This window comes from Thecamonas trahens (assembly GCF_000142905.1).
Source record: "Thecamonas trahens ATCC 50062 unplaced genomic scaffold supercont1.19, whole genome shotgun sequence".
In the NCBI taxonomy this organism is placed as follows: Eukaryota; order Apusomonadida; family Apusomonadidae; genus Thecamonas; species Thecamonas trahens.
The window spans coordinates 1-20459 of NW_013657661.1; the positions used below are offsets into that span (position 1 = coordinate 1).

The window sequence follows — 20459 nt, forward strand, 5'->3', positions numbered from 1 at the left end:
TCGCCTGGCTAGGCGAGAGCGCGACTCGAGCCGCAGCCCACCTGTTTATGCTCGGGCCGCGCCCACCGCACACCGCGTCGACAACCGCCGCCCATGCCGCCGCCATCGCGCCTTGTCCTGCGCCTACCGCCCATCGAGCATGCGTCCGCAGCAGTGTCTCCAGAGCTGCGTCGGCCTCTGCCTGCAGCATCCGCCCCATCGCCACCATATCAGCCGCGGCGAGAGTCAGCCGAGTCGGCCCCGGCTCGTCAGCGGCACACCTCAGGACTGCAACGCCGACCGGGACCGCCACTGACGCCCACGGCGAGTTTCCCGACTCGTTCGCCGGACGTGAGGCACGCTTCAGCGTTGGTGCCAGCTTCATCAGCGCTACCACCACCATCAGCGTATCAGCCGGCTCGCCGATGGCTCCAACCTGCGCCGCCGCCGCCGCCAGCGCCGGTCCCTCCTCGCGGATCAGATACCCCAGCGCCGCCCTCGCACTCACTTGCCGCACCGCCGCCGCCGCAAGTGGCAGCACCACGCCTGCGAGTCCGTCCTCCGGGCCGAGGCGCCCAAGATGCGTGCCCAGATCGGCAAGGACGCCATCCGCCAGCTCGCCGCTCCCCCTCGCCGCCGCCACCACATCGGCCAGCGGCCGTAGGGGGCCAGCCCGAGCGCGAGACCGCACAGCCATGAGCCCCACGTCGCAGCCGAGCCCACCGCCCCCGTCGGCAGCCGCAGCCCGCAACACAATGTCCCTTGCCTCCATGAAGTCGTGTGGCTGGTTAGCCAGCGGCTCCCTGCTCAACCAGGTTGAGTCGCGACGGATCGAAACGACGGCCTCCGCCCTGACAACATCGCCTCCTTCTTGCCACGGCCATTCTCCTACAAGTTCTTTTCCTCACATCCGCACACCGCATACCAGCCATATTCATACTGCTCGCCAGTTATAGCCGTAGCGCGTGCTTGAACTCTGTTTTCCTCGTCTTTATCTCCTTCCCTTTTCGTCGACTTTGAAGTCATACTACAGCAGTTTGTTGATCTTGTCTCTCTCCGCTCTCCCAGCTCTCGCTGATCGCACCCTGCCGGCGGCTGCAAGTGCAGATAGCCTCACACACATCCACACCTTACCGTGCCCCCCCCATTGGTATCGTCGACCAGCCTGTCTCTCCACCATCGATGGCGATGCGCAAGTCGAGTCATCGACCCTTCTCCCGGCTTCGATACCACCTCTCGCCCAGCGTGGAATGAAGTTTCAATACCGCCCCCGTCGGCAGCCGCAGCCCGCAACACAATGTCCCTTGCCTCCATGAAGTCGTGTGGCTGGTTAGCCAGCGGCTCCCTGCTCAACCAGGTTGAGTCGCGACGGATCGAAACGACGGCCTCCGCCCTGACAACATCGCCTCCTTCTTGCCACGGCCATTCTCCTACAAGTTCTTTTCCTCACATCCGCACACCGCATACCAGCCATATTCATACTGCTCGCCAGTTATAGCCGTAGCGCGTGCTTGAACTCTGTTTTCCTCGTCTTTATCTCCTTCCCTTTTCGTCGACTTTGAAGTCATACTACAGCAGTTTGTTGATCTTGTCTCTCTCCGCTCTCCCAGCTCTCGCTGATCGCACCCTGCCGGCGGCTGCAAGTGCAGATAGCCTCACACACATCCACACCTTACCGTGCCTCCCCATTGGTATCGTCGAACCGCCTGTCTCTCCACCATCGATGGCGATGCGCAAGTCGAGTCATCGACCCTTCTCCCGGCTTCGATACCACCTCTCGCCCACTGCCACCTCCATCCATGGCAGGACCGTCATGTCGTCCTCATACCCGCCACCTCCTCCAACATGCTCTGTCTCCTTTTGCATGATACTGCACGAGATGTGGGAGTCCGCTGCCGATGAGCTCGGCTGCTCGGCGCCTACCACCGACTTCTTCTCGTCTCATCCGGAGCTCACCTCTGCCTGCTTCGATCTTCTCTGCGCATGGGTCGAGTCGCACCACGAGGTAGCTAGCATCTCACCTTGTTCGGGCATGCTCGTGGCGGCATCGGCCGCTGCTGCTGATGCGCTTGCTCTCGCGGTTGCCGCCGTTGCCGACTGCCCAGCGTGGACGGCGGCTGCGGCGGACCTCGTCGCGGCCCACGAGTTGCTACCTGCTCCGGGGAGCCTACCGCAGCCGTGCGGTTACCCTCGCGCAGCGGTGCCTGTGGCGATAATTCCAGGCGCGCCGAGCTGGCTGGCGCTGGCCGGCTTTGATCTTGCCGCCGCGCTCCCGCTCGTCCGCCTCTCCGCCGTCACCTGGGCCAAACAGCAGCGGAAGCACCCGGACATCGGCCCGAGACTGTGGGCCTTTCTTCCACACATCCTGGATTCGTCGATGGTTGTGCACGAGGGCCGAAATGGCTACACCCGCCACTTGCTCTTCCTCCCACGGCTTCCACTCGATCGACCCGGCGGTCGCCACCCCTGGGAGCGATTCAAGGTTGTCGTCAAGGCTACGCTCGCCGGCGATCGCCTCTACCTCCCCTCGTTCCACCGGCTCGACAACGACGAGCTGCCGGTCATTGCCGCCGCCGGCATCATTTTGCGCCACGGCCCGCATCATCACTTTTACTCGTCGTACGAGCTGTGCTGATGCAGCGTCATGGATCCCGTCTCGAACCAGGCGAAGCTCCCACGCCCCACCAACCTCCATCACAAGCATCATCATGCCTACCCCTCTCCTCCCAAACAATCTCCTCCCCCACAACCTCCGAGGATGGGCCCAGGCTAGGGGGGGGGTTGAGGCCAACCCACGCGTGTTCACTCGCATCAACTATTTTTGTTGCGCATCAAGCCGTAACCTTTTTTGCCACAAAACTGCGCCACCCTCGCCCGCACTCTTCTCACACGCTCTTATCTCCACACGCCATCAACTGTACCAGATCGGTATGAACAATCCGCTTGCGCTTCTTGTGGCTCTCACGCTGCTTGTGACTCTTGTCGCTGCCCGGCCTGTGGCGCAGTGCCCGTCAGCGCTGCGCGACCGCGACTGCGGCGCGTGTGTCTCGTCGTTTACCGACAATGGGCCTTGCCACTTTTGCAAGCCAGTCGGCAACGATCCCGCCCGCTGCTATGCTAGCGGGACGTACTCGTGCAACTTGCCGGTCACCAACTCGACGCGGGCGCAGTGCCCACGCTCGCCGCCGCCGCCGCCACCGGGATGCAACCCGGACGCATCGTGCCCGCCGTCCCCGCCGTGCGCCGCCGGCGTCCTTCCGACCCGCTCGGCTGAGCCAAACTGCTGTCTCTCATGCCGTCCGCCGTGCGAGGGCCAGGGCCTCCGTCCCGCGTCGGGCGCAACGACCTGCGCTCCCGGCGTCCAGCCGACGATCGACACTTCGGCCTGCACCGTTTCGTGCACTCGGCCGCCGATCTGCAACGCGACCGCCTCGATTCCGCCGTGCTCCGCCTCGACGCCGCCGACGATTGACACCCGCTCTGGATGCCCGTCGTGCCGGCTCGCCGGTGGCGAGCTTGCTTGCCGGTCGTCGACGTGTTCGATGAGCCAGTGCGCGGCCAACACCGAGCCGTCGCCGGACTCGGGCAACCTGTGCTGCCTCACCTGCCGCCCGCGGCCGCGGTGCGATCCCAAGCAGTGCGAGGCATCGTTTGACATGCTCCGCGCCTGCGACGCCGGTGAAGAGCCGATCTTTGAGTCGGACTCGTGCTGCCCGTCGTGCCGCATCCAGGACGCCGATGCAGTGCTTCCGGCTCCCGACGGGACGTGCACTCGCGAGCAGCGTGCGGCGTGCGCGTCGGCGCGCCCGATGTGCGAGCCAACCGAGACGCCGGTCTTTGCTCGCGGCTCGGCGTGCTGTGCCACCTGCCGTCGCCCGCTGGCCACCTGCTCTCTCGACGACGTCGCCGCCTGCGCCACCACCATCCGCGACTGCGAGGACGGCGAGGAGTCTGTCATGCTCAAGGAGTCTTGCTGCCCGTCGTGCAAGCCGGCCGCGCCATCGTGCGCCCCGGCGTGCGACGAGTCATCTCAGATCTGCGGCCTCCGCGCCAACGCCACCTCGACCGCCCCGACCTGCCTCAACGTTGACTCGGTCACCTTTGAGATCGAGGGCACCACGCCTGCTGCCAACACCGTCCTCTCCCAGTTTGCTGTCGACAACGTCCGCGCCCTCCTTCTCGAGCTTGTGGACCGCTATTGTGACGCCGTCGACAACATCGACGTCTGCGCCGTCTACCGCGATGCCGTCGTCACGTCCGCCCGCTGCGCCCTCAACTCGGCCGCCGGCGCTACCCCGATCCAGGTCACCTGCAAGGTTCCTTCTGCCCGTACTCGCTCGGCCACCTCGTCAGCCACCTTCCTGGAGGCTGCCACCACCTCGGACTCGTCCGACTACCGCGTCACCGTCGCGTCCGGCCCATCGTCGACCACCTCGTCCGCCGCCGCCCTCTCCCCGGCCACCCGCCATGCCATCGCTGGCCTTGCCGTCGCCACTGCCGCCGTCCTCACCGCAATCTAGCGCTCAGCCGGCATCCTCTCTTCCATCGGCCCCATCAGCTACCGCCATCAAATTCTGCATCTCATGTCATTCCAAGCTGCCCGCTTTGCCGCCCCCCGCCCCGCCCCACCGCTACCCCCACCGCCACACTTCGCTCATCGTCACCCTCACCACCATGGCCGTCTACCTCGACTACAACGCATCCACACCGCTGTGCGCCGAGGCGCGGACAGCCATGTCGGCCTTCCTTGCCGAGAGCAGCCACATGTCACTGTGCGGCAACCCGTCGTCGAGCCATGGCTATGGCACTGCTGCCGCGGGTGTGGTAGACTCGGCGCGCGCGTCGGTGGCGGCCATGCTTGGCGTACCCGACGCTCGCGACTCGATTGTCTTTACATCGGGCGGGACAGAGGCCAACAACTGGGCCATCAAGGGCCTGCTGCCGCATCTGACCGCCTCGGGCAAGACCCATGTCGTGACCTCCAACGTCGAGCATCCGGCCGTTGAAGTCGTCCTCGCGTCGCTCGAGGCCGCAGGCGCGTTGACCGTCACCCGTGTGGCTGTCGATGCCCACGGCTGCGTCTCGGCCGATGCAGTCGACGCAGCTCTCCGACCAGAGACGGGCCTTGTCACCCTCATGCTTGCCAACAACGAGATCGGGAGTCTCAACCCGCTGCAGGCCATCGCCGAGCTCTGCGCCGCCCGCGGCATCATCGTCCACACTGACGCGTCGCAGGCTGTGGGCAAGATCCCCGTCGACGTCTCCTCGCTCGGCGTGGACCTGCTCACTGTCGCCGGCCACAAGCTGTACGCACCCAAGGGCATCGGCGCGCTGTACATTGCGCCGCAACTCGGGCCGCTCCTCGAGCCGCTCATGCACGGCGCCGGCCACGAGCGCGGCCGCCGTGCCGGTACCGAGGCTACGCTGCTGCTGGCGGGCCTTGGCGCGGCGGCGCAGGCGGTTGTCGACCACCTCGAAGACCGGGCAGCGCACATGGCCGCGACCCGCGACATGCTGTGGACTACGCTCGTTACCGAGCTCGAGGCTGTCGAGCTTGTGCGCAACTCGCCTGCATCCGGCCTGCCAAACACGCTCTCGGTCTCGTTCCCGGACGTGCTTGCATCGGATCTGCTTGAAGCGGTGCGTGATGAGGTGGCTGCATCCGCCGGTGCGGCGTGCCACGCCGGCGAAGTCACCATCTCGCGCGTCATTGCCGCTATCGGCGTCCCCGACAAATGGGCGCGCGGCACGCTTCGGCTCTCTACCGGCCTGTACCTCACTGAGGACGAGGCGGCAGCGGCAGGGCGGGCGCTGGCACACGGGTACCGGGCGCTGCAAGCGTAAAGCCCCCGGTGCTGCGCAAGAGAGTGCGAGAGAAAGAGGATCATGACGGGTGCAAAATGGCGTTTGTTTGGCTTGGGCTTTCTCCACTACAAAGTCTTCTTGATAAAGTTGAGGGCGGAGCCGGCCTTGAACCACTCGATCTGGTCGGCGTTGAGCGTGTGGTCGGCCTTGATCTCAAACGACTCACCGTTGGCGCGAGTGACCTTGATGGTCACCTGGTCCTCGGGAGCGAGGGCGTTGAGGCCGACGACCGAGATGCGGTCGTCAGCAGCGAGCTTGTCGTAGTCGGCCGCGTCGGCAAAGGTGAGCGGGAGCATGCCCATCTTCTTGAGGTTGGTCTCGTGGATGCGGGCAAACGACTTGGCGAGCGCGACCTTGCCGCCGAGGAACCGCGGCTGCAGGGCGGCATGCTCGCGCGACGAGCCCTCGCCGACGTTGTCGCCGCCGACAAAGATCCAGTCGACGCCGTTGTCGCGGTAGGCCTTGGCGACCTCGGGGATGGCGCCGGTCTCGCCGGTCAGCTGGTTGGTGGCCTCGTTGACCTTGCCGTCCTTGTTGGTCACGCCAATGTATGTGTTGTTGGCGATGTTCTCGAGGTGGCCGCGGTAGCGGAGCCACGGGCCGGCGGCCGAGATGTGGTCGGTGGTGACCTTGCCCTTGGCAAGGACGAGGATGGGCATGTCCTCAAAGTCGGCACCCGACCACGGCTGGAACGGCTCGAGGAGCTGAAGGCGCTCCGAGTCCGGAGCAACAATGACCTCGACGTCGTCGGGGTTCTCGGCAGGCGCCTGGTACATGTTGCGCCCCGTGACAAAGCCGCCCGGCGGGAGCTCGGGGCCCTGCGGCGCCTCAAACTTGAACGAGCCGTCGACCGTGCCGTTGATCGGGTCAAAGAACTTGCCCGAGAAGGCCATGGCCACACAGACCTCCGGCGAGGTGACAAAGGCGTGCGTCTCGGGGTTGCCGTCGTTGCGCCCAGTAAAGTTACGGTTGTACGAGGTCACGATCGAGTTGGGGCCCTCCACGTCGCGGTCCCACTGGCCGATGCACGGCCCGCACGCGTTGGCGAGGACCTTGCCGCCAGCAGCCTCAAAGATCTCCACAAGGCCCTCGGCCTCGATGGTGGCGCGGACCTGCTCCGAGCCGGGCGTGATGAGGAACGGCACCTTGGACTTGACGCCGGCGTCGAGCGCCTGCTGCGCGAGCGACGCCGCCCGCGACATGTCCTCAAAGCTCGAGTTGGTGCACGAGCCGATGAGCGAGGCCGAGACCTCGACCGGCCACCCGTTGGCCTCGGCGCGCTCGGCGATCTGCGAGACCGGCGTAGCGAGGTCCGGCGTGAACGGGCCGTTGAGCATGGGCTCGAGCTCGGAAAGGTTGATCTCGATGACCTGGTCGTACGGCGCGCCCTCGTCGGCCTTGAAGAACCCGACCTCGTCGTTGAACCGCGAGACAACGTCCGCCACAGAGCCGCGGTTCGTCGCGTGCAGGTACCGCAGCGTCGAGTCCGTGACCGGGAAGACCGACGTCGTCGCGCCAATCTCCGCACCCATGTTGGTGATGGTGCCCATGCCCGTTGCCGAAATCGAGTTGACGCCCTCGCCAAAGTACTCCACAACCGCGCCGGTGCCGCCCGAGACCGTGAGGATGTCGGCAACCTTGAGGATGACGTCCTTGGCCGACGACCATCCGTTGAGCTCGCCGGTCAGGTGCACGCCGATGACCTTGGGCGTCTTGAGGACCCACGGGAGGCCGACCATCGCGTCGAGCGCATCGGCACCGCCCACACCAACAGAGAACGAGCCAATGCCACCGCCGTTGACAGTGTGCGAGTCGGTCCCGATCACGAGCATACCCGGAATAATCAGGTTCTCCAGCGCGACCTGATGGATGATGCCGGCGCCGGGCTTGTAAAAGTGCATGCCAAACTTCTTGGCAGCCGAGCTGAGAAAGTCGAACACCTCCTTGTTCTCCTCCATCCCGCGCGAGAGGTCCGACTCGGCGCCGTCGCGCGCCTGGATGAGGTGGTCACAGTGGATCGAGGTCGGGACAGCAACCGTGGGGAGGCCGGCAGAAATAAACTGCAGCGTGGCCATCTGCGCCGTCGCGTCCTGCAGGATGACACGGTCCGGGTTGAGGTCCAGGAACGACTTGCCACGCACAATCTCGCCAGACTCGGGGTGCACCATGTGCGAGTACAGCAGCTTCTCAGACTGCGTCAGCGGCCGGTTCAGCCGCTCACGCACCACAGTCAGCTTGTCGTTAAGCGCTCCGTAGTCGAGCGTCTTGCCGCCGTCGACGTTGGAGAGAGGGACGGCGTTGGACGCCGCACGCGCGAGCGCCACCGGGAGCGCCTAAACTCTCTCGCCACCACAAGCACACACACACCGACACGCACACACACACATACACACACACATATATATATGTAGCTTCGTGAGTAACCTCCGTTGCTCCTCACAGCCTGGGACAAGGGCGAGTGGCAGGCGGCCAAAGAGGGAAAGTTCGGTCGGTCGGGTGATGGGGGCGACGCGACACACATTCTTTGCCCGCACCGCCCGCCCACCCATGCATACACTGACGGCCACAGCACACTGTACAGCACACTTGCCATGCCTCACACACTGCTATTGTATGTCGTACCTTGGAAACAGCACGCGTCGAGAAGCTCAGCATGTTGAGTTGGGTGGCTCAAGCCTGGCGACCTCTCCTCTGCTCCCCCCTCTCTTCGCCTCTTTGCCTCGCTTTACTGGCCATGGTTGGGCAGCGGCAAATTTTTTGTTTGTCCGCCCGCTGCCTCGCCGCTCCTGGCCTCCTGGGTAGCACACAGCCGATGCGCAACATGGCTGCAGCCTGTCTGCAGTACCCACGCTCTTGTATCGGATGGGGTGAGTTGCGGTGGGCGCAGATCTGCGACAGAGCCGGATCAGACGCCGACTAGGAGGACGTCACGTCGCCGCCGCCGCACAGTTGTTCCGCGCGACCTACATCTTGCGACGCCCCTCCGACAAGCCGGGAGAAGCACGGGCGAATCAGTCGAGGCAGAAGAAGTGACACGGGGCTCCGTCAGCTCGCGCCAAACACCACCCGCCAGCCGCGATCCCTCACCCGCCGACGTGGAATCGCTGTCTTTGGGTTGCTCGCGCCATGCCCGCGACGCCAGGCGCGGAGCCAGCGGCTGAGGCCGAGACCACCAATCGCGAGGCGGACGACGAGGAGAGTGAGGAGGGTGAGCGGGAGCCAGAGCGCGATGAGCGGCAGCGCGAGGATGTGCATGCCCTCCAGCTCAGCGCAGGAGGGCGGCCGAACGAGCGCGCGGACGTGGTAGCCACACTCGAGGTAGCCGTAGCCCGAGATCGCGAGCGCGTAGCTCGCGCCGAGCCAGAGAAAGACGACAAAACGGACAAAGACGGTGTGATTGGAGGCGTCGACGCAGCGATTGAGAAAGACGCAGTGGTGATCGCGCTCCGGCACCGCGTCCAGCCCGCACTCGCGGCAGGCGTCAACCCATGCCGGCTCCCAACCCGCCTCCCGACCGCCATCAGGCGACGGCGGAAAGAGGGCGGCAACGAGGTTGCGGATGATGCCGGCAAAGAGAACCAGGCCGAGAGCAGACAGCGCCATCTCTGCCACATGCCCCGAGACAACATTTTGCTCCGCTGCCACATACGGCGCAAAGACTGCCCAGAGCAGGCCGATGCCCATGTGCGGCAGCGCCGCAAGGAGGGCCATCAGCATATAGCCGGCCGATCGCTGGGCCCTGCGGCCGATGCCGAGCCGTGGACACACCGCATGCAAGCCGTCGAGCACCAGCGGCGACGCCGCCACCACCACCAGCACGCCCACCACCAGCGGAAGGTTCATGAGCCACAAATAGATGACGTGGGAGAGTGTATAGGGTGGAGTGCGTCAAAGTGAGGTCAACTACGAGCCCTGTGCCCTGGCCGGAGCCGAGGTGAGCACCACCCGAGGTGAGCAGCAGCCATGTCGACCAAGTCGCCACACCGTCCGACCGCCAACCACACCCACCCACCATCGCCACCCATCCATCGTCTCATCAGCCTACATCTCAAGATTCCAAGATCTCTTGCCTCCTCCCTCCCCTCCCCCCCCTCTCCCTCGTCCAGATCATTCGTATGGCTGGTGGCATCGTTCTGTGGAGCGCTGTGGTGGACCATCATCCCGCCCATGCAGAGCTCGTACGGAGCCGTGGTCTTCTTCTCGGTAGTCATTAGCGAAGCTGTTCGTGGCCTCTTTCACATGCTCTGGGCAAAGATCGAGCTGCGGCTGCTCATCGAGGGCATGCGTCCACTAGACATCTACCGGAGAATGGGCTTTGCCACTGCTGCTGGTCTGGGATATGCTGCCATTCATGCCCTGGCCTCATATGGTGGCCTGCTGTACGAGGGTCGTGGTCCGGGTGCCCTCTTCACTCCGGCTTGCCCGGCCACCTCGCTCTTCTTTATCAACGCGCTCTCCACCCTTGCCTTTGTTCTCCTCAACATCGTCTTTATGCCGGTCGCCTTTTATGGCTACCACCGGTCCGAGCTCCGCTACCCGGCCGCCGTCGCCGCCATCCATCTCGCCGCCTCGTGGTCGACGCTCCTTTTCAAGGCCGGCGGCTCGTGCGCCGGCGGTGTGGCACTGCTGTACGCCATCGTCGCCCTCGCCGCCGCCCTCGCCTTCCACGTCGGCCGCAAGGTCAACATGGAGCAGCGGATGTCGGTCATGTGAGGTGAGGTGTAAACAGAGGCTCCAATAGTGAAAAACCCAGGTGATCTTTACTCGCCCTTGGCAGCCTTCTCGGCCTTGCGGCGGAGGGCGCGCTTGCGGAGCGACAGGTGGTCGCCCATAAGCTTGGCGTTGGCAACCCGCACCGGGAGGAGCGAGAAGATGTAGGCCTGGAGGGCATGGGCCCAGAACGGAACGATCGAGGCCTCGTAGCCGATCTTGGAGACCGAGGCACGAGCAAAGCCGGCAGGCGTGGGAATAAAGAGCGAGGAGCGGCGGATCTTGGCGAGCTTGGTAGTGACAAAGAACGGAATCTGGCACTGGACGTCGATGCCGTACTGGGCGTATTCGACGTTGAGCGCCCGCGAGAAAAAGTCGACGTACGCCTTGGTCCCCGAGTACACCGCGTACAGCGGGTCGGTGATGGTACCGGCCGCCGACGAGATGTTGACAATCGCGCCCGACTTGCGCTCCTTCATGCCCGGAAGCACAAGCTTGGTCATCCAGTTCATGGCCGCCACGTTGAGCTCCACCATCGTATCCACCCGCCAGTCGTCCAGCAGGTCAAAGTACTCGGCGTGGTCGTACGACATGCCCACGTTGTTGACAAGAATGCCCACGTTGAGCGAGCCAATCTCAGCCTCGATCGTCTCGTAGATGCCAGATTCCTTGCCCGACCCCATGTCCACCGCAATCGTCTTGATCTCCACGTTGGGCGACTTGGCCGCAATCTCCGCCGCAGCCTCATCCAGCCGCGACTGTGTCCGCGAAATGAGCACCACGTTGAGCCCAGCACGCGCAAACTCGCCCGCGTACGCCTTGCCGATCCCATCCGAGGCACCGGTCACCACTGCCCACCACAGTCAGCATCCTCTCTTCCGTGCGTGAGTCTTCCCCGTCACCACCGCTACCCTCCCCCCCCCCCCCCCCCCTCCCCCTACTGCCCCTGCCACTCGCCACGTACCGGCCCACTCGCCATAGTTGCGGAGGTTCTTGCCCGGGCGGATAAAGTAGACGTAAAATGCCTTGATCATGCCCATGAGCGACTTGGCCACAATGACGGCACCCACCAGGATGAGCAGATCAACAGCCAGCGGGAGCTCGACCGACTCGGGCAGGCCCACCAGTCCATGGACCTTGTTCAGCACCATGGTAACAGTCTCCATTATCAAGAGGAAAGTGTACGTAGTTGTACAGATAAAAATACAGTTGGGTGTCCTCTGTACTCCCCCCCCCCCCCCCCTCTCCGCTCCCTGCCTCTCCCTCCCGTGTCTGTCCCTCACCCCCATTCGCCACGTGTCCGTCCGATCGATCCCTCTCCCTCCTTTCCTCCTTCAGCCTCCCCCTCGCCCCCTCCATCCGCTCACAACAACACATCCATCGCCCACGACATCGCATCCGCTCCCTACGACATCATATCCTTCGTCCTCATCCCCATCTCCACTTATCACCCCATCACGACTCCGATCGTCGCCCCCCCTCCCCCACCCGCTCTCCCCGGTTCAATCCCTCAACCCGGAGACCACTCGACGCCACACAGGCAACATGGACGAGGCACTTGTGGAGAATGTGGTGTACTCGAGAGCTGGTGCTGCTGATTCGTATGTGTTCAACTCGTCACTGACCAATGTCTACCGTCCGCGCATTGTCGATGCCCTGCGGTATGTGACAGACTCGCCACAGGCTTGGTTGGAGAGCCACAAAGCCATGGTCTCGGCAGCTCTTGCTCTTCTTCTCCATCATGCCTCGCTCCTGTCGCATGATGCTACCTTTGGCGGCTTGCTCTACAACATGGTCTATCGCGTCTCATCACCATCGGGCGAGCTCATCCCGCCGTCTATGCCTCGCAAACTGCTCCATGTCGCCGCATCCACAGCTGGCCTCTGGGCCTGGATCCGTCTCGACAGCTGCGCCGATAGCCTGCCCATGCTCGATGTGAGTGCCGACGACCTCCGCGGATCACCGTGGCAAGCTGGTGCTGCTGTATTGACTGCAGCGAGGCGGACAGGCACCCGCCGCACGCTCGGTGGCGCCATCCTCCGTACTGTCCTCTGGCTTGTCCGCGCCGCGTCGCTCGTCAACGCCCTCGTCTTTCTCCGCTCCGGTGCCTACGTCTCGCTCCTGGACCGAGTCTTAGGCATGCAGCTTGTGCGGAGCGCACCGGGGCGAGCCCGCTTTGTCGCGCTGCACTTTATGGACCGGACGCTTGGCTGGATCGCGCTCTCTAATGCCCTCGCAGCCCTTCTCCCGCTCATCAACATCGAGCGGGTCAAGACGGCGCTCGACTACGCTGCGTCGTCGGCAGTTCGCGCCGCCACATCCGTCCTTGTCGGCCCGGCCGCCGACACCGGCGCCAAGCATGTGCCGACCGGCTGCATCGTGTGCGGCGTCAACGCCGCAAGCTTTGCCTTTCGGCTCGAGCCTTGCCACCACTCTGGCTGCTACTACTGCCTTGCTGCGCACCGTGCCCGCGACCCGGGGGCGTTTTCGTGCCCGCGATGCGCATCGGGAGTGAGCGGCATCGAGCGAGTGCCGTAGCCGAGTCACGCCGGCTTTTAGGCCGCATCCGGCTCGTACGCCTCGTCCGGAACCACGAAAAACTCGACAAAGATCAGCTCGTCGCCGCGGTTGATCATGTGCTGCAGCGAGAGAATGCCCTCGGTGTTGACCCGGATGGAGGTCTTGGACGCGAGCGCGAGCGCCCGGAGCGAGGCGTGGACAAGCTCGGTCTTGTACTCGTTGGTGATGAGCTCGACAGTATCAAACGACTCGATGAGGGCAGCAGCACCGGGGCCGACTTCTGCCGTGCCCCCGCTGGTGCCGCCGCCGTCCGACGTGTGCGGGAACTCGATGGCACATGAGCCGGCCGAGCCGCGAGCACTCATGCGGAACATGGCGCTTGCCGCGCGAGTCTGCGGCACAAACTCAAAGGCAATGGAGCCGGCCACGCCCTCTAGCTCGTACAGCGCGTCATGGACGGCGCTGGAGATGATGATGGCCTTGCCCCGGACGTCAGGCGAGGCAAAGTTGAGCTCGATCGGCTCGGCCGCGACGAGGGTGGCGATGGCGCACCGGGTCGCCACCGACGCCTCGACTAGCTCGAGCACCAGCGGCGCGCCGTCGCGGGCGTGGATCATCCGCAGCGGCCGGCCAGTCGACGACGTGCCAAACAGAGTGAGGCACTCGAGCAGGACGGTGAGCGAGACGGTAAAGCGGACGCCTACGGCCACGGCGTACTTGGAGAAGAGCTTGTCCTGCAGGAAAGCGTTGGCGAGGACAGTCTTAGACTCATTGACCACCGTCAGCTTGATCCCGTTCTCCAGCAGCAGCAGCGTCACCTCCGAGTCCTTGCCTACGTGATCGAGCGTGCCCAGAACGTCGCGAATGACGTTGACTTCTCCGGTCTCTGTGTACAGCTCGGCCGCCTCGCCGTTCTCGTCCTCGCCCAAGCTCGCCCCAGAGCTTCCACGCGAGACCGCCACAGGTGGCGACGAGATGGTCTGCAGCGGTTGCGAAGATGCCGCCATGACCAGAGAGGGGGGGGGGGGGGGTGGGAGACAAGTGGGTGTTGTCCCACGTGTCGCCCTCTCCCCACCACGCTGCCTCGGCCTCGCCCTTTGGCAGCGGTGTCGAAAAAAAGGTCGTGGTTTACAGCAGCCGGGACAACTACGCCTTCCACGTCACCGACCAGATCCAGATGAGGTTCTGGGCAGCGCCGAGGGTCTTAGGCAGAGACTTGAGCTCCGACTGGAAGACCGGCTTGCCGGACGCGGTGTCGACAACGAGCAGCTGCGACGGATCGCCGTAGGCGTTGCCCGAGCCGGTGGCAAAGAGCGAGCCGTCGGCCGAGAACGACGCCACCCACTCGTCCATGTCGATGGTGGCGTTGCTCGCCAGGCACGCCGTCTTGGTCGCCTTGGCCGTCGAGAGGTCGACGGTGCCAAAGGCAAAGCCGGGATTCGGCGAGCTCTCCGACGGGCACTCGTCGGCAAAGCCGGCCATCCACGCTTGGACGATCGGCCCGGCGCTGACACGGGCATCAAGGACAGGGACACCGGCGTAGGCGTACACGGTGTAGTTGGTAAAGGTGGCCTCTATCAGCTCGCCGGTCTTGACATCGAGCTTGAGCAGGCACTCGTCGGCGGCCTCCGGCGCGCACTTTTCCTCCCGCAGATCGTAGCCGGCCTGGACGTAGAACGTATCGTCGGTGATGTAGTGGACGTCATCTGACATCTCCTTGAACAGGATGTTCTCGCCGGCCTTGTACTTGCCGTCGAGATCCATGGCGCCGTACTGGAAGCACCCGTCGTCACAGAGGCCCGACTGGGTGACCGTCCCTGAAATGCCCAGCAGCTTGCGATCAACAAGGCCAAAGGTCTCAAAGCCGGTGAAAAACGGGTCGCCTGCCGAGAACTTGCCCGCCACCGCGCCCTTGTCGAGATCCACCTCAACAAAGACGCCATCGTCGGCCACAAAGTTGAGCCAGATGGAAGAGCCCGCCACGGCAACGTTGGGATCATAGTCGGCGACACAGCCAAAGACAGCCTCACCCGGCCATGTGAAGCTCCCCACCACCTTGATATCGCCGCTCACCGTATCCACCTCCACCACCGCTCCTGCGTTGGTCGTAAGCGTCGGGCAGTACGCCACCAGCAGCGTCAGTGTGCCCTCGGTCGCGGCACCGTTTGCAGCCTCACCAGCCGTCCCCACCACCAATACCGCGGCCACCACCATACAGCACATGATCATCATCATCATCTGCGCTGACGCCATGTTATACGTTTGGGCTTGGGAGGGTACAGAAGAGAAGAAACAGAGTCAGGTCTGCGATTGCCGCCTTCCACCTGTCCGCCTCTGTACTCACTGTGTTGACCAGCTTGTCAGCAGCTGGCGGTGGACGGAAGCAGACGCAGGAGCTCATCAGAGACTAATCACACATCGGAAAGGGAATGGTTTGGGGAACGGCAGAGTCCGGTTGATCAGGGCTTGGTCTCTCATCACATCGCTAGCGGTCGTCTCCAGTCATCGCGCACCCTTTCTCTCTCTCTCTCTCTCTCTCTCTCTCTCTCCCCCCCCCCCCCCCCCCCACACACACACACACGCACATCGTATGGCAGCCATCGGTGGTCTGATCTCGTACCTGTATTCCCGTGTCAGGCTACGATGGCTCACCAGTGCGACTCGTAGCAACCAGGCGACAGCCACAGCCAGAGCCACAGCACCACCAGCCACACCACAGCCACGGCGACGGCGGCGGTGATGGCCACACGGCCACACCACTCCACGCCACCACCCACAACGACTACCATGTCACTCTCCACCACCCGCAAGTCGCTTTATGTGGACTTTGGCACACCACCGCCGGGCTACGTGCCTGGGTTGGGGCGGGGTGCCGTCGGCTTTACCACCAAGATGGACATTGCCACGGCGAGGTTCTCTGGGCCTCAGTTACCAGGGGCAAGCACAAACTCATCGAGCAGCAAGGCGAGCAAGAGCAAGTCATCGACAGTATCTGGAGTGCCTGGACAGTTTGACGATGCTGTGTTTGAGGCGGAAGATGCAGAGGCGGATGCTATCTGGGCTGCGGTCGACGCAAAGGTCAATCGGCACACCGAAGAAGCGCAGAAGCGGAAGGATGCTGCGGCAGAGGCAGAGGAGTCACAGAGAGGCATCAAGCTCCATGCTCAGTTTGCTGATCTTCGTCGCGAGCTGACAAATGTGACCGTGGATGAGTGGGAGTCAATCCCTGAAGTCGGCCAGGTGGCGTACGTGCCCAAGCAGACCGCAGGCGCTGCTGCCGCCATGCCTGTCCCGGACTCGGTCCTCCGCATGCAGGTTGAGAACGACATGTTTTCGCGCTCGTCGCGGGTCGGAGCCTCGGGCTTGACTCCGGCAGAGTTGGCGGCCCAGGATGCCACCACCACCGACTTGCGCAAGCTCGGCGAGGCCCGCGCGTCGGCGGTCTCGGCCCGGCTCGACGTCGCTGCCGCCGGTCTCGGTGCGTCCGCCCCCAGCGGTAGCGGCAACGGCTCGGTCAACGCCGAGGCCTACCTACAGCAGCTGGAGAGCCAGACGCTCGAGGCTGCGGCCCGGGTGGCCGACGACCGCAAGCTCCGCGAGTTGCTCACCTCTCTCCGCGCCACCTACTCGGAGCACGCGCCGAGCTGGATTGCCGCCGCCCGGCTGGAGGAAGCAGCCGGCAAGATGCGCTCGGCTCGCAAGATTGCGCTTGAGGGCTGCGGCGAGGCACCCGACTCGGCCGACATGTGGCTCGAGGCGGCACGGCTGTGCCAGCCCGACGAGGCCAAGCGGGTGCTCGCCCGCGCCGCATCGCGCCTTCCACGCGCCGTCGAGGTGTGGATGGCCGCCGCCCGGCTCGAGATGACCGACGCCGCAAAGCGGACCGTCTACCGCAAGGCGCTGGAGGCGAACCCAACGTCGGCGGTCCTGTGGAAGGCAGCAGTCCAGCTGGAGCCGCCGCACAAGGCTCGGGTCCTCCTCACCGAAGCCGTCAAGTGCGTGCCGGCCGACGTCGACCTCTGGCTGGCACTGGCGCGGCTGCAGTCGTACGGCGACGCCCGCGAAACGCTCAACGCTGCGCGTGCCGCTGTCGATCCGGACTCCCTCGTCCGAGTCTGGGTCGCAGTTTGTCGCCTCGAGGAGGCACGCGCAGTGCCCGAGCCGCGAGAGCCAGCCGACGCTGCCCGCGATCTGCCGCATCCCAACGTGGCGCACGTGGCACAGGCTGCTGTGACCGAGCTCGCCAGCTCCGGCATCGTTCGTGACGCCGAAGCATGGCACAGCCACATCGCCCGAGCCGAGCGCGCCGGCTTCCCAACACCGCCCAGGGTCTTGCGCTTGCAAGCCTCTTTGCAACGCCGCTCGACACCGCAGCCGCCACTGAGGCGGCCGAGCGGTATGCGGGCGAAGGTCTCCACCGGGTTGCAAGTGCAGTGCTGGCGCGGGCGCGAGGAGACGCGCCAGACGATCCAGCGCTGTGGGCGCGGGCAGCGGCCCTCGCGCCGTCAGAGACAGTCCGACTCGCGGTGCTGCGGGCGTCAGTGTCTGCCCTGCCGACAGCCCCGCTTCTGTGGCTTATGGCGGCCAAGGCGGTGTGGCAGGCTGGTGAACTCGGCGAGGCGCGGCAGTTGCTGGCTGCGGCGTCTGCCGCAGTCCCGCGGTGCGAGCCGATTCTGCTCGCTGGTGCCAAGCTCGAAACGCTCGCTGGCGCTGCTGACGCCGCGGGTGCGCTGCTGGCGCGGGCACGGGCCGAGACGCCATCGGCCCGGGTCTGGGTCAAGTCAGCAGTCCACGCCCGGATGATTGGCGACGCCGCCGGGCTGGCCGAGCTTCTGGCGTCGGGCCGCAGCTCGTGGCCAGACGAAGCCAAGCTGTGGATGATGGCCGGCCAGAGTGCAGCGACGCCTGCAGAAGCTGCCGCTATCTACCGCGATGGTCTGCGGGCAGTTCCGACCTCGGCGCCGCTGTGGCTCCTCCTCGCACAGACGCAGGTTGACGAGGGGAAGCTCGTGGCGGCACGAGCGACGCTCGAGCGCGGGCGCGAGGCGCTGCCTAGCTCTGACGAGGTGCTCGAGGGCGCCGCCAAGATCGAGATGATGGCTGGCAACCGCGAGGCCGCGGGGCAGATTGTGGCCGAGGGCCTGGCGGCGCTGCCGCGGTCGGGTCGCCTCTGGGTCCTTGCCATCGAGCTGGAGCCGCCGGCCAAGAAGCGCTCGCGGGCGATGGACGCGGTGAAGGCTGCAAAGAGTGAGGCGCGGATCCTGACGTATGTGGCGCGGCTTTTCATGTTTATGCGGCTCGGCGAAAAGGCCAAAGCGTGGCTCCAGCAGGCGCGCAAGGTCGACTCGAGCTACGGCGACGCGTGGGCCTGGGCATGGGCCATCGGAAGTGATGACGAGCGGGGAGTGCTCGAGGCCGACGTTCGCGCCTCTGAGCCGCGGTACGGCGAGGCGTGGATCGCGGTGGCCAAAGCCGACAGCGCGCGGGCACTGGGGCTCGCCGATGTGCTGCAGCGGGTTGGTCACAGGTGCGCCGGCGTGCATGCTGCCGCGGTCGCCGCTGGCGTGTTCTCGGATCCTGGCGCGCTGTCGAGGCTAGTGGTGCTGCCCGAGTGAGACCGGAGGCCGCATCACCCGCTCCGCTCCCACTCGATGAGATAGTACTCGATGGGCTCGTCGCCGTCAAAGCCGTCGGCCTGCTTGGGCTCGGAAAGGTAAAGGCATCCGGTGCCGAGAGGCTGGCGCGGACGTTGTCCGAGATGAGCAACAGCTCAGCGTCGCCCTCGTCCTCGCCAAGCACCTCTGCGCGGTTGCGGTTGTAGCCGTAGATGTCTTCGTCGTCGACAGCATTGAGGACCGGGCCGTAGTCGAGGCCAATGCCGACGAGGGCCTTGTCGTCCTCGACGGCCTGGGCGTCGTTGTAAGCCGCGAGCGCCTGCTGGGCCTTGACGCAGCCGGCGACAGCGGCGTCGCAGTCGTCAAACAGCATGTACAGGTTGTCAGCCTCGGTCTTGACCAGGTACCCACCGTGGGCCTCGAGAATGGGAACCACAATTTTGCGCATGAGCATGATGAGCGAGAGAAAGTGGAGGATGCCGCGCTTGCGGACGGTGCGGGTAAAGCCGGACATGTCCGAGACGAGGATGACCTTGGTCTGCTCATACCGCTCACGGATGCGCTCGTCGATGAACTTGGTGTTTCCGGCCCGGTCCTGCAGCAGCCGCTGGCGGCAGAGCTTGGCAAACGTGCACTCGTGGTAGTGTGTGTCGTGGATGGCGGCGGTGGTCGACGGAGCAACTGGCGAGACGGGAGTTCCCGACGAGGCGCGGGCGTAGAGCGCGTCAGCGTCGGCCGGCGCCACAGAGCCGATGACCCGGAAGAACGGCAGGTCGACGCCCGACTTTTGACCTTGTCCGGCGCAAACGACGCCCGCGCAAAGACTGGGTCGTTCTGGATCTGGGCATACGAACGGTCCGAGATGAGCAGCTCGCCGGGCTCGGCGGTATCCTCACCGAGCTTGGACGAAGTGTTGACACAGTCGCCGTACAGGTCGTGCGGAATGAGCAGGATCGGGCCCGAGTCGATGCCGATGGAGACCTCGATCCGCATCGCGTCGTCGACCTCGGCGTTGTACTCGGCGAGCGCCGACATAACCATGATGCCAGTGGCGAGCGCCGTCCGCTCGTCACCAAAGGCCACAAAGGTCTTCTCGCCCTCAAACTTGACAATGTTTCCGCCGAGGCCGCGGATGATCGGGTGCGTGATCTGGCGCATTTTCATGATGAGTGCCAGGGCGTGGTAGATGGAGAACTCGTAGACGACGTCACCGATGCCGCCCATGGTCATGATGTAGCACACACCAGGAGACTCGAACGTCTCCATGATCCGCGACTCTAGCCGCCGCAACTCGTCGGGCTTGTCCAGCAGGGCCAGCCTTCTCAGGCAGAGCTCGTTAAAGTCGAGATCAACCATGGCCTCCAGCTCGACATCAAAGGTGATGTCCCCAGCACCGGGCCAGGCGATGCATGCGGCTTGGAACTCATGCTCTGACCGGATGACCAGCTTCTTCTCTCCGGCCTTGCCGTACTTGTATACCAGCACCAGCTTGGTCTCCTCAGCCTCGCCCACCAGCCCATGGACCATGGCCAGCACTTCCTCCAGCGGGCTTGCCGGCACGATTTCAGCAACTCGGCGTGTCCCATTCCAAACAAAGGTCACCTTGAGCGGCATGTCTGCTCCAGGGAACAGCGTCTCCACAGGCAGCGACATCTGGTTGCGGACGGGTTGTGATGAGAGGGCGGGAAATTTAGGTCGTGATGCGAGGCGAGGGGGGGGGGGGGGGGGAGGGGGGAGGGGGAGGGGGGTTGGTCACGTACTGTGTAGTAG

The 20459-nt window shown here is 64.7% G+C and overlaps 13 protein-coding genes across 13 annotated transcripts; 6 read left to right on the forward strand and 7 right to left on the reverse strand.

Annotated features, from left to right (window-relative positions):
* Window positions 1-127: 127 nt before the first annotated feature.
* On the reverse strand, window positions 128-676 carry AMSG_04782 (uncharacterized protein; the record flags this gene model as incomplete). The annotated part of the gene is made up of 1 exon (XM_013903003.1): window positions 128-676. A coding segment is annotated over one exon (549 nt), but the record flags the coding sequence as incomplete, so codon positions are not given.
* A 1335-nt stretch (window positions 677-2011) lies between these two features.
* Window positions 2012-2614, forward strand: AMSG_04783 (uncharacterized protein; the record flags this gene model as incomplete). Its single annotated transcript, XM_013903004.1, has 1 exon — window positions 2012-2614. The coding sequence occupies one exon, from the start codon at window positions 2012-2014 to the stop codon at window positions 2612-2614; it is 603 nt and encodes a 200-aa protein (XP_013758458.1).
* Window positions 2615-2799: 185 nt separating this feature from the next.
* Window positions 2800-4499, forward strand: AMSG_04784 (uncharacterized protein; the record flags this gene model as incomplete). Its single annotated transcript, XM_013903005.1, has 1 exon — window positions 2800-4499. The coding sequence occupies exon 1, from the start codon at window positions 2910-2912 to the stop codon at window positions 4497-4499; it is 1590 nt and encodes a 529-aa protein (XP_013758459.1). The 5' UTR covers window positions 2800-2909.
* Window positions 4500-4653: 154 nt separating this feature from the next.
* AMSG_04785 (cysteine desulfurase) lies at window positions 4654-5823 on the forward strand (the record flags this gene model as incomplete). The annotated part of the gene is made up of 1 exon (XM_013903006.1): window positions 4654-5823. One exon carries the CDS (start codon window positions 4654-4656, stop codon window positions 5821-5823), a length of 1170 nt encoding a protein of 389 aa, XP_013758460.1.
* A 46-nt stretch (window positions 5824-5869) lies between these two features.
* On the reverse strand, window positions 5870-8507 carry AMSG_04786 (aconitate hydratase). Its single transcript, XM_013903007.1, has 2 exons — window positions 8467-8507; window positions 5870-8177 (listed from the first exon to the last, which is right to left on the reverse strand). Exons 1-2 carry the CDS (start codon window positions 8497-8499, stop codon window positions 5910-5912), a joined length of 2301 nt encoding a protein of 766 aa, XP_013758461.1. The 5' UTR covers window positions 8500-8507; the 3' UTR covers window positions 5870-5909.
* Window positions 8508-8860: 353 nt separating this feature from the next.
* On the reverse strand, window positions 8861-9687 carry AMSG_04787 (uncharacterized protein; the record flags this gene model as incomplete). Its single annotated transcript, XM_013903008.1, has 1 exon — window positions 8861-9687. The coding sequence occupies one exon, from the start codon at window positions 9685-9687 to the stop codon at window positions 8890-8892; it is 798 nt and encodes a 265-aa protein (XP_013758462.1). The 3' UTR covers window positions 8861-8889.
* Window positions 9688-9946: 259 nt separating this feature from the next.
* AMSG_04788 (uncharacterized protein) lies at window positions 9947-10671 on the forward strand. Its single transcript, XM_013903009.1, has one exon. It carries the CDS (start codon window positions 10012-10014, stop codon window positions 10555-10557), a length of 546 nt encoding a protein of 181 aa, XP_013758463.1. The 5' UTR covers window positions 9947-10011; the 3' UTR covers window positions 10558-10671.
* On the reverse strand, window positions 10586-11772 carry AMSG_04789 (beta-keto acyl reductase). Its single transcript, XM_013903010.1, has 2 exons — window positions 11519-11772; window positions 10586-11404 (listed from the first exon to the last, which is right to left on the reverse strand). Exons 1-2 carry the CDS (start codon window positions 11718-11720, stop codon window positions 10605-10607), a joined length of 1002 nt encoding a protein of 333 aa, XP_013758464.1. The 5' UTR covers window positions 11721-11772; the 3' UTR covers window positions 10586-10604.
* A 319-nt stretch (window positions 11773-12091) lies between these two features.
* On the forward strand, window positions 12092-13429 carry AMSG_04790 (peroxisome assembly factor 1). Its single transcript, XM_013903011.1, has one exon. It carries the CDS (start codon window positions 12100-12102, stop codon window positions 13090-13092), a length of 993 nt encoding a protein of 330 aa, XP_013758465.1. The 5' UTR covers window positions 12092-12099; the 3' UTR covers window positions 13093-13429.
* AMSG_04791 (cell cycle checkpoint protein RAD1) lies at window positions 12688-14081 on the reverse strand (the record flags this gene model as incomplete). Its single annotated transcript, XM_013903012.1, has 1 exon — window positions 12688-14081. The coding sequence occupies one exon, from the start codon at window positions 14079-14081 to the stop codon at window positions 13110-13112; it is 972 nt and encodes a 323-aa protein (XP_013758466.1). The 3' UTR covers window positions 12688-13109.
* A 100-nt stretch (window positions 14082-14181) lies between these two features.
* On the reverse strand, window positions 14182-15367 carry AMSG_04792 (uncharacterized protein). Its single transcript, XM_013903013.1, has one exon. The coding sequence runs from the start codon at window positions 15325-15327 to the stop codon at window positions 14221-14223; it is 1107 nt and encodes a 368-aa protein (XP_013758467.1). The 5' UTR covers window positions 15328-15367; the 3' UTR covers window positions 14182-14220.
* Window positions 15368-15861: 494 nt separating this feature from the next.
* AMSG_04793 (RNA splicing factor) lies at window positions 15862-18807 on the forward strand (the record flags this gene model as incomplete). Its single annotated transcript, XM_013903014.1, has 2 exons — window positions 15862-17331; window positions 17403-18807. 2 exons carry the CDS (start codon window positions 15862-15864, stop codon window positions 18687-18689), a joined length of 2757 nt encoding a protein of 918 aa, XP_013758468.1. The 3' UTR covers window positions 18690-18807.
* AMSG_04794 (adenylate/guanylate cyclase) lies at window positions 18704-20342 on the reverse strand (the record flags this gene model as incomplete). The annotated part of the gene is made up of 3 exons (XM_013903015.1): window positions 18704-18778; window positions 18823-19473; window positions 19515-20342. 3 exons carry the CDS (start codon window positions 20340-20342, stop codon window positions 18704-18706), a joined length of 1554 nt encoding a protein of 517 aa, XP_013758469.1.
* Between the last annotated feature and the right edge of the window lie 117 nt (window positions 20343-20459).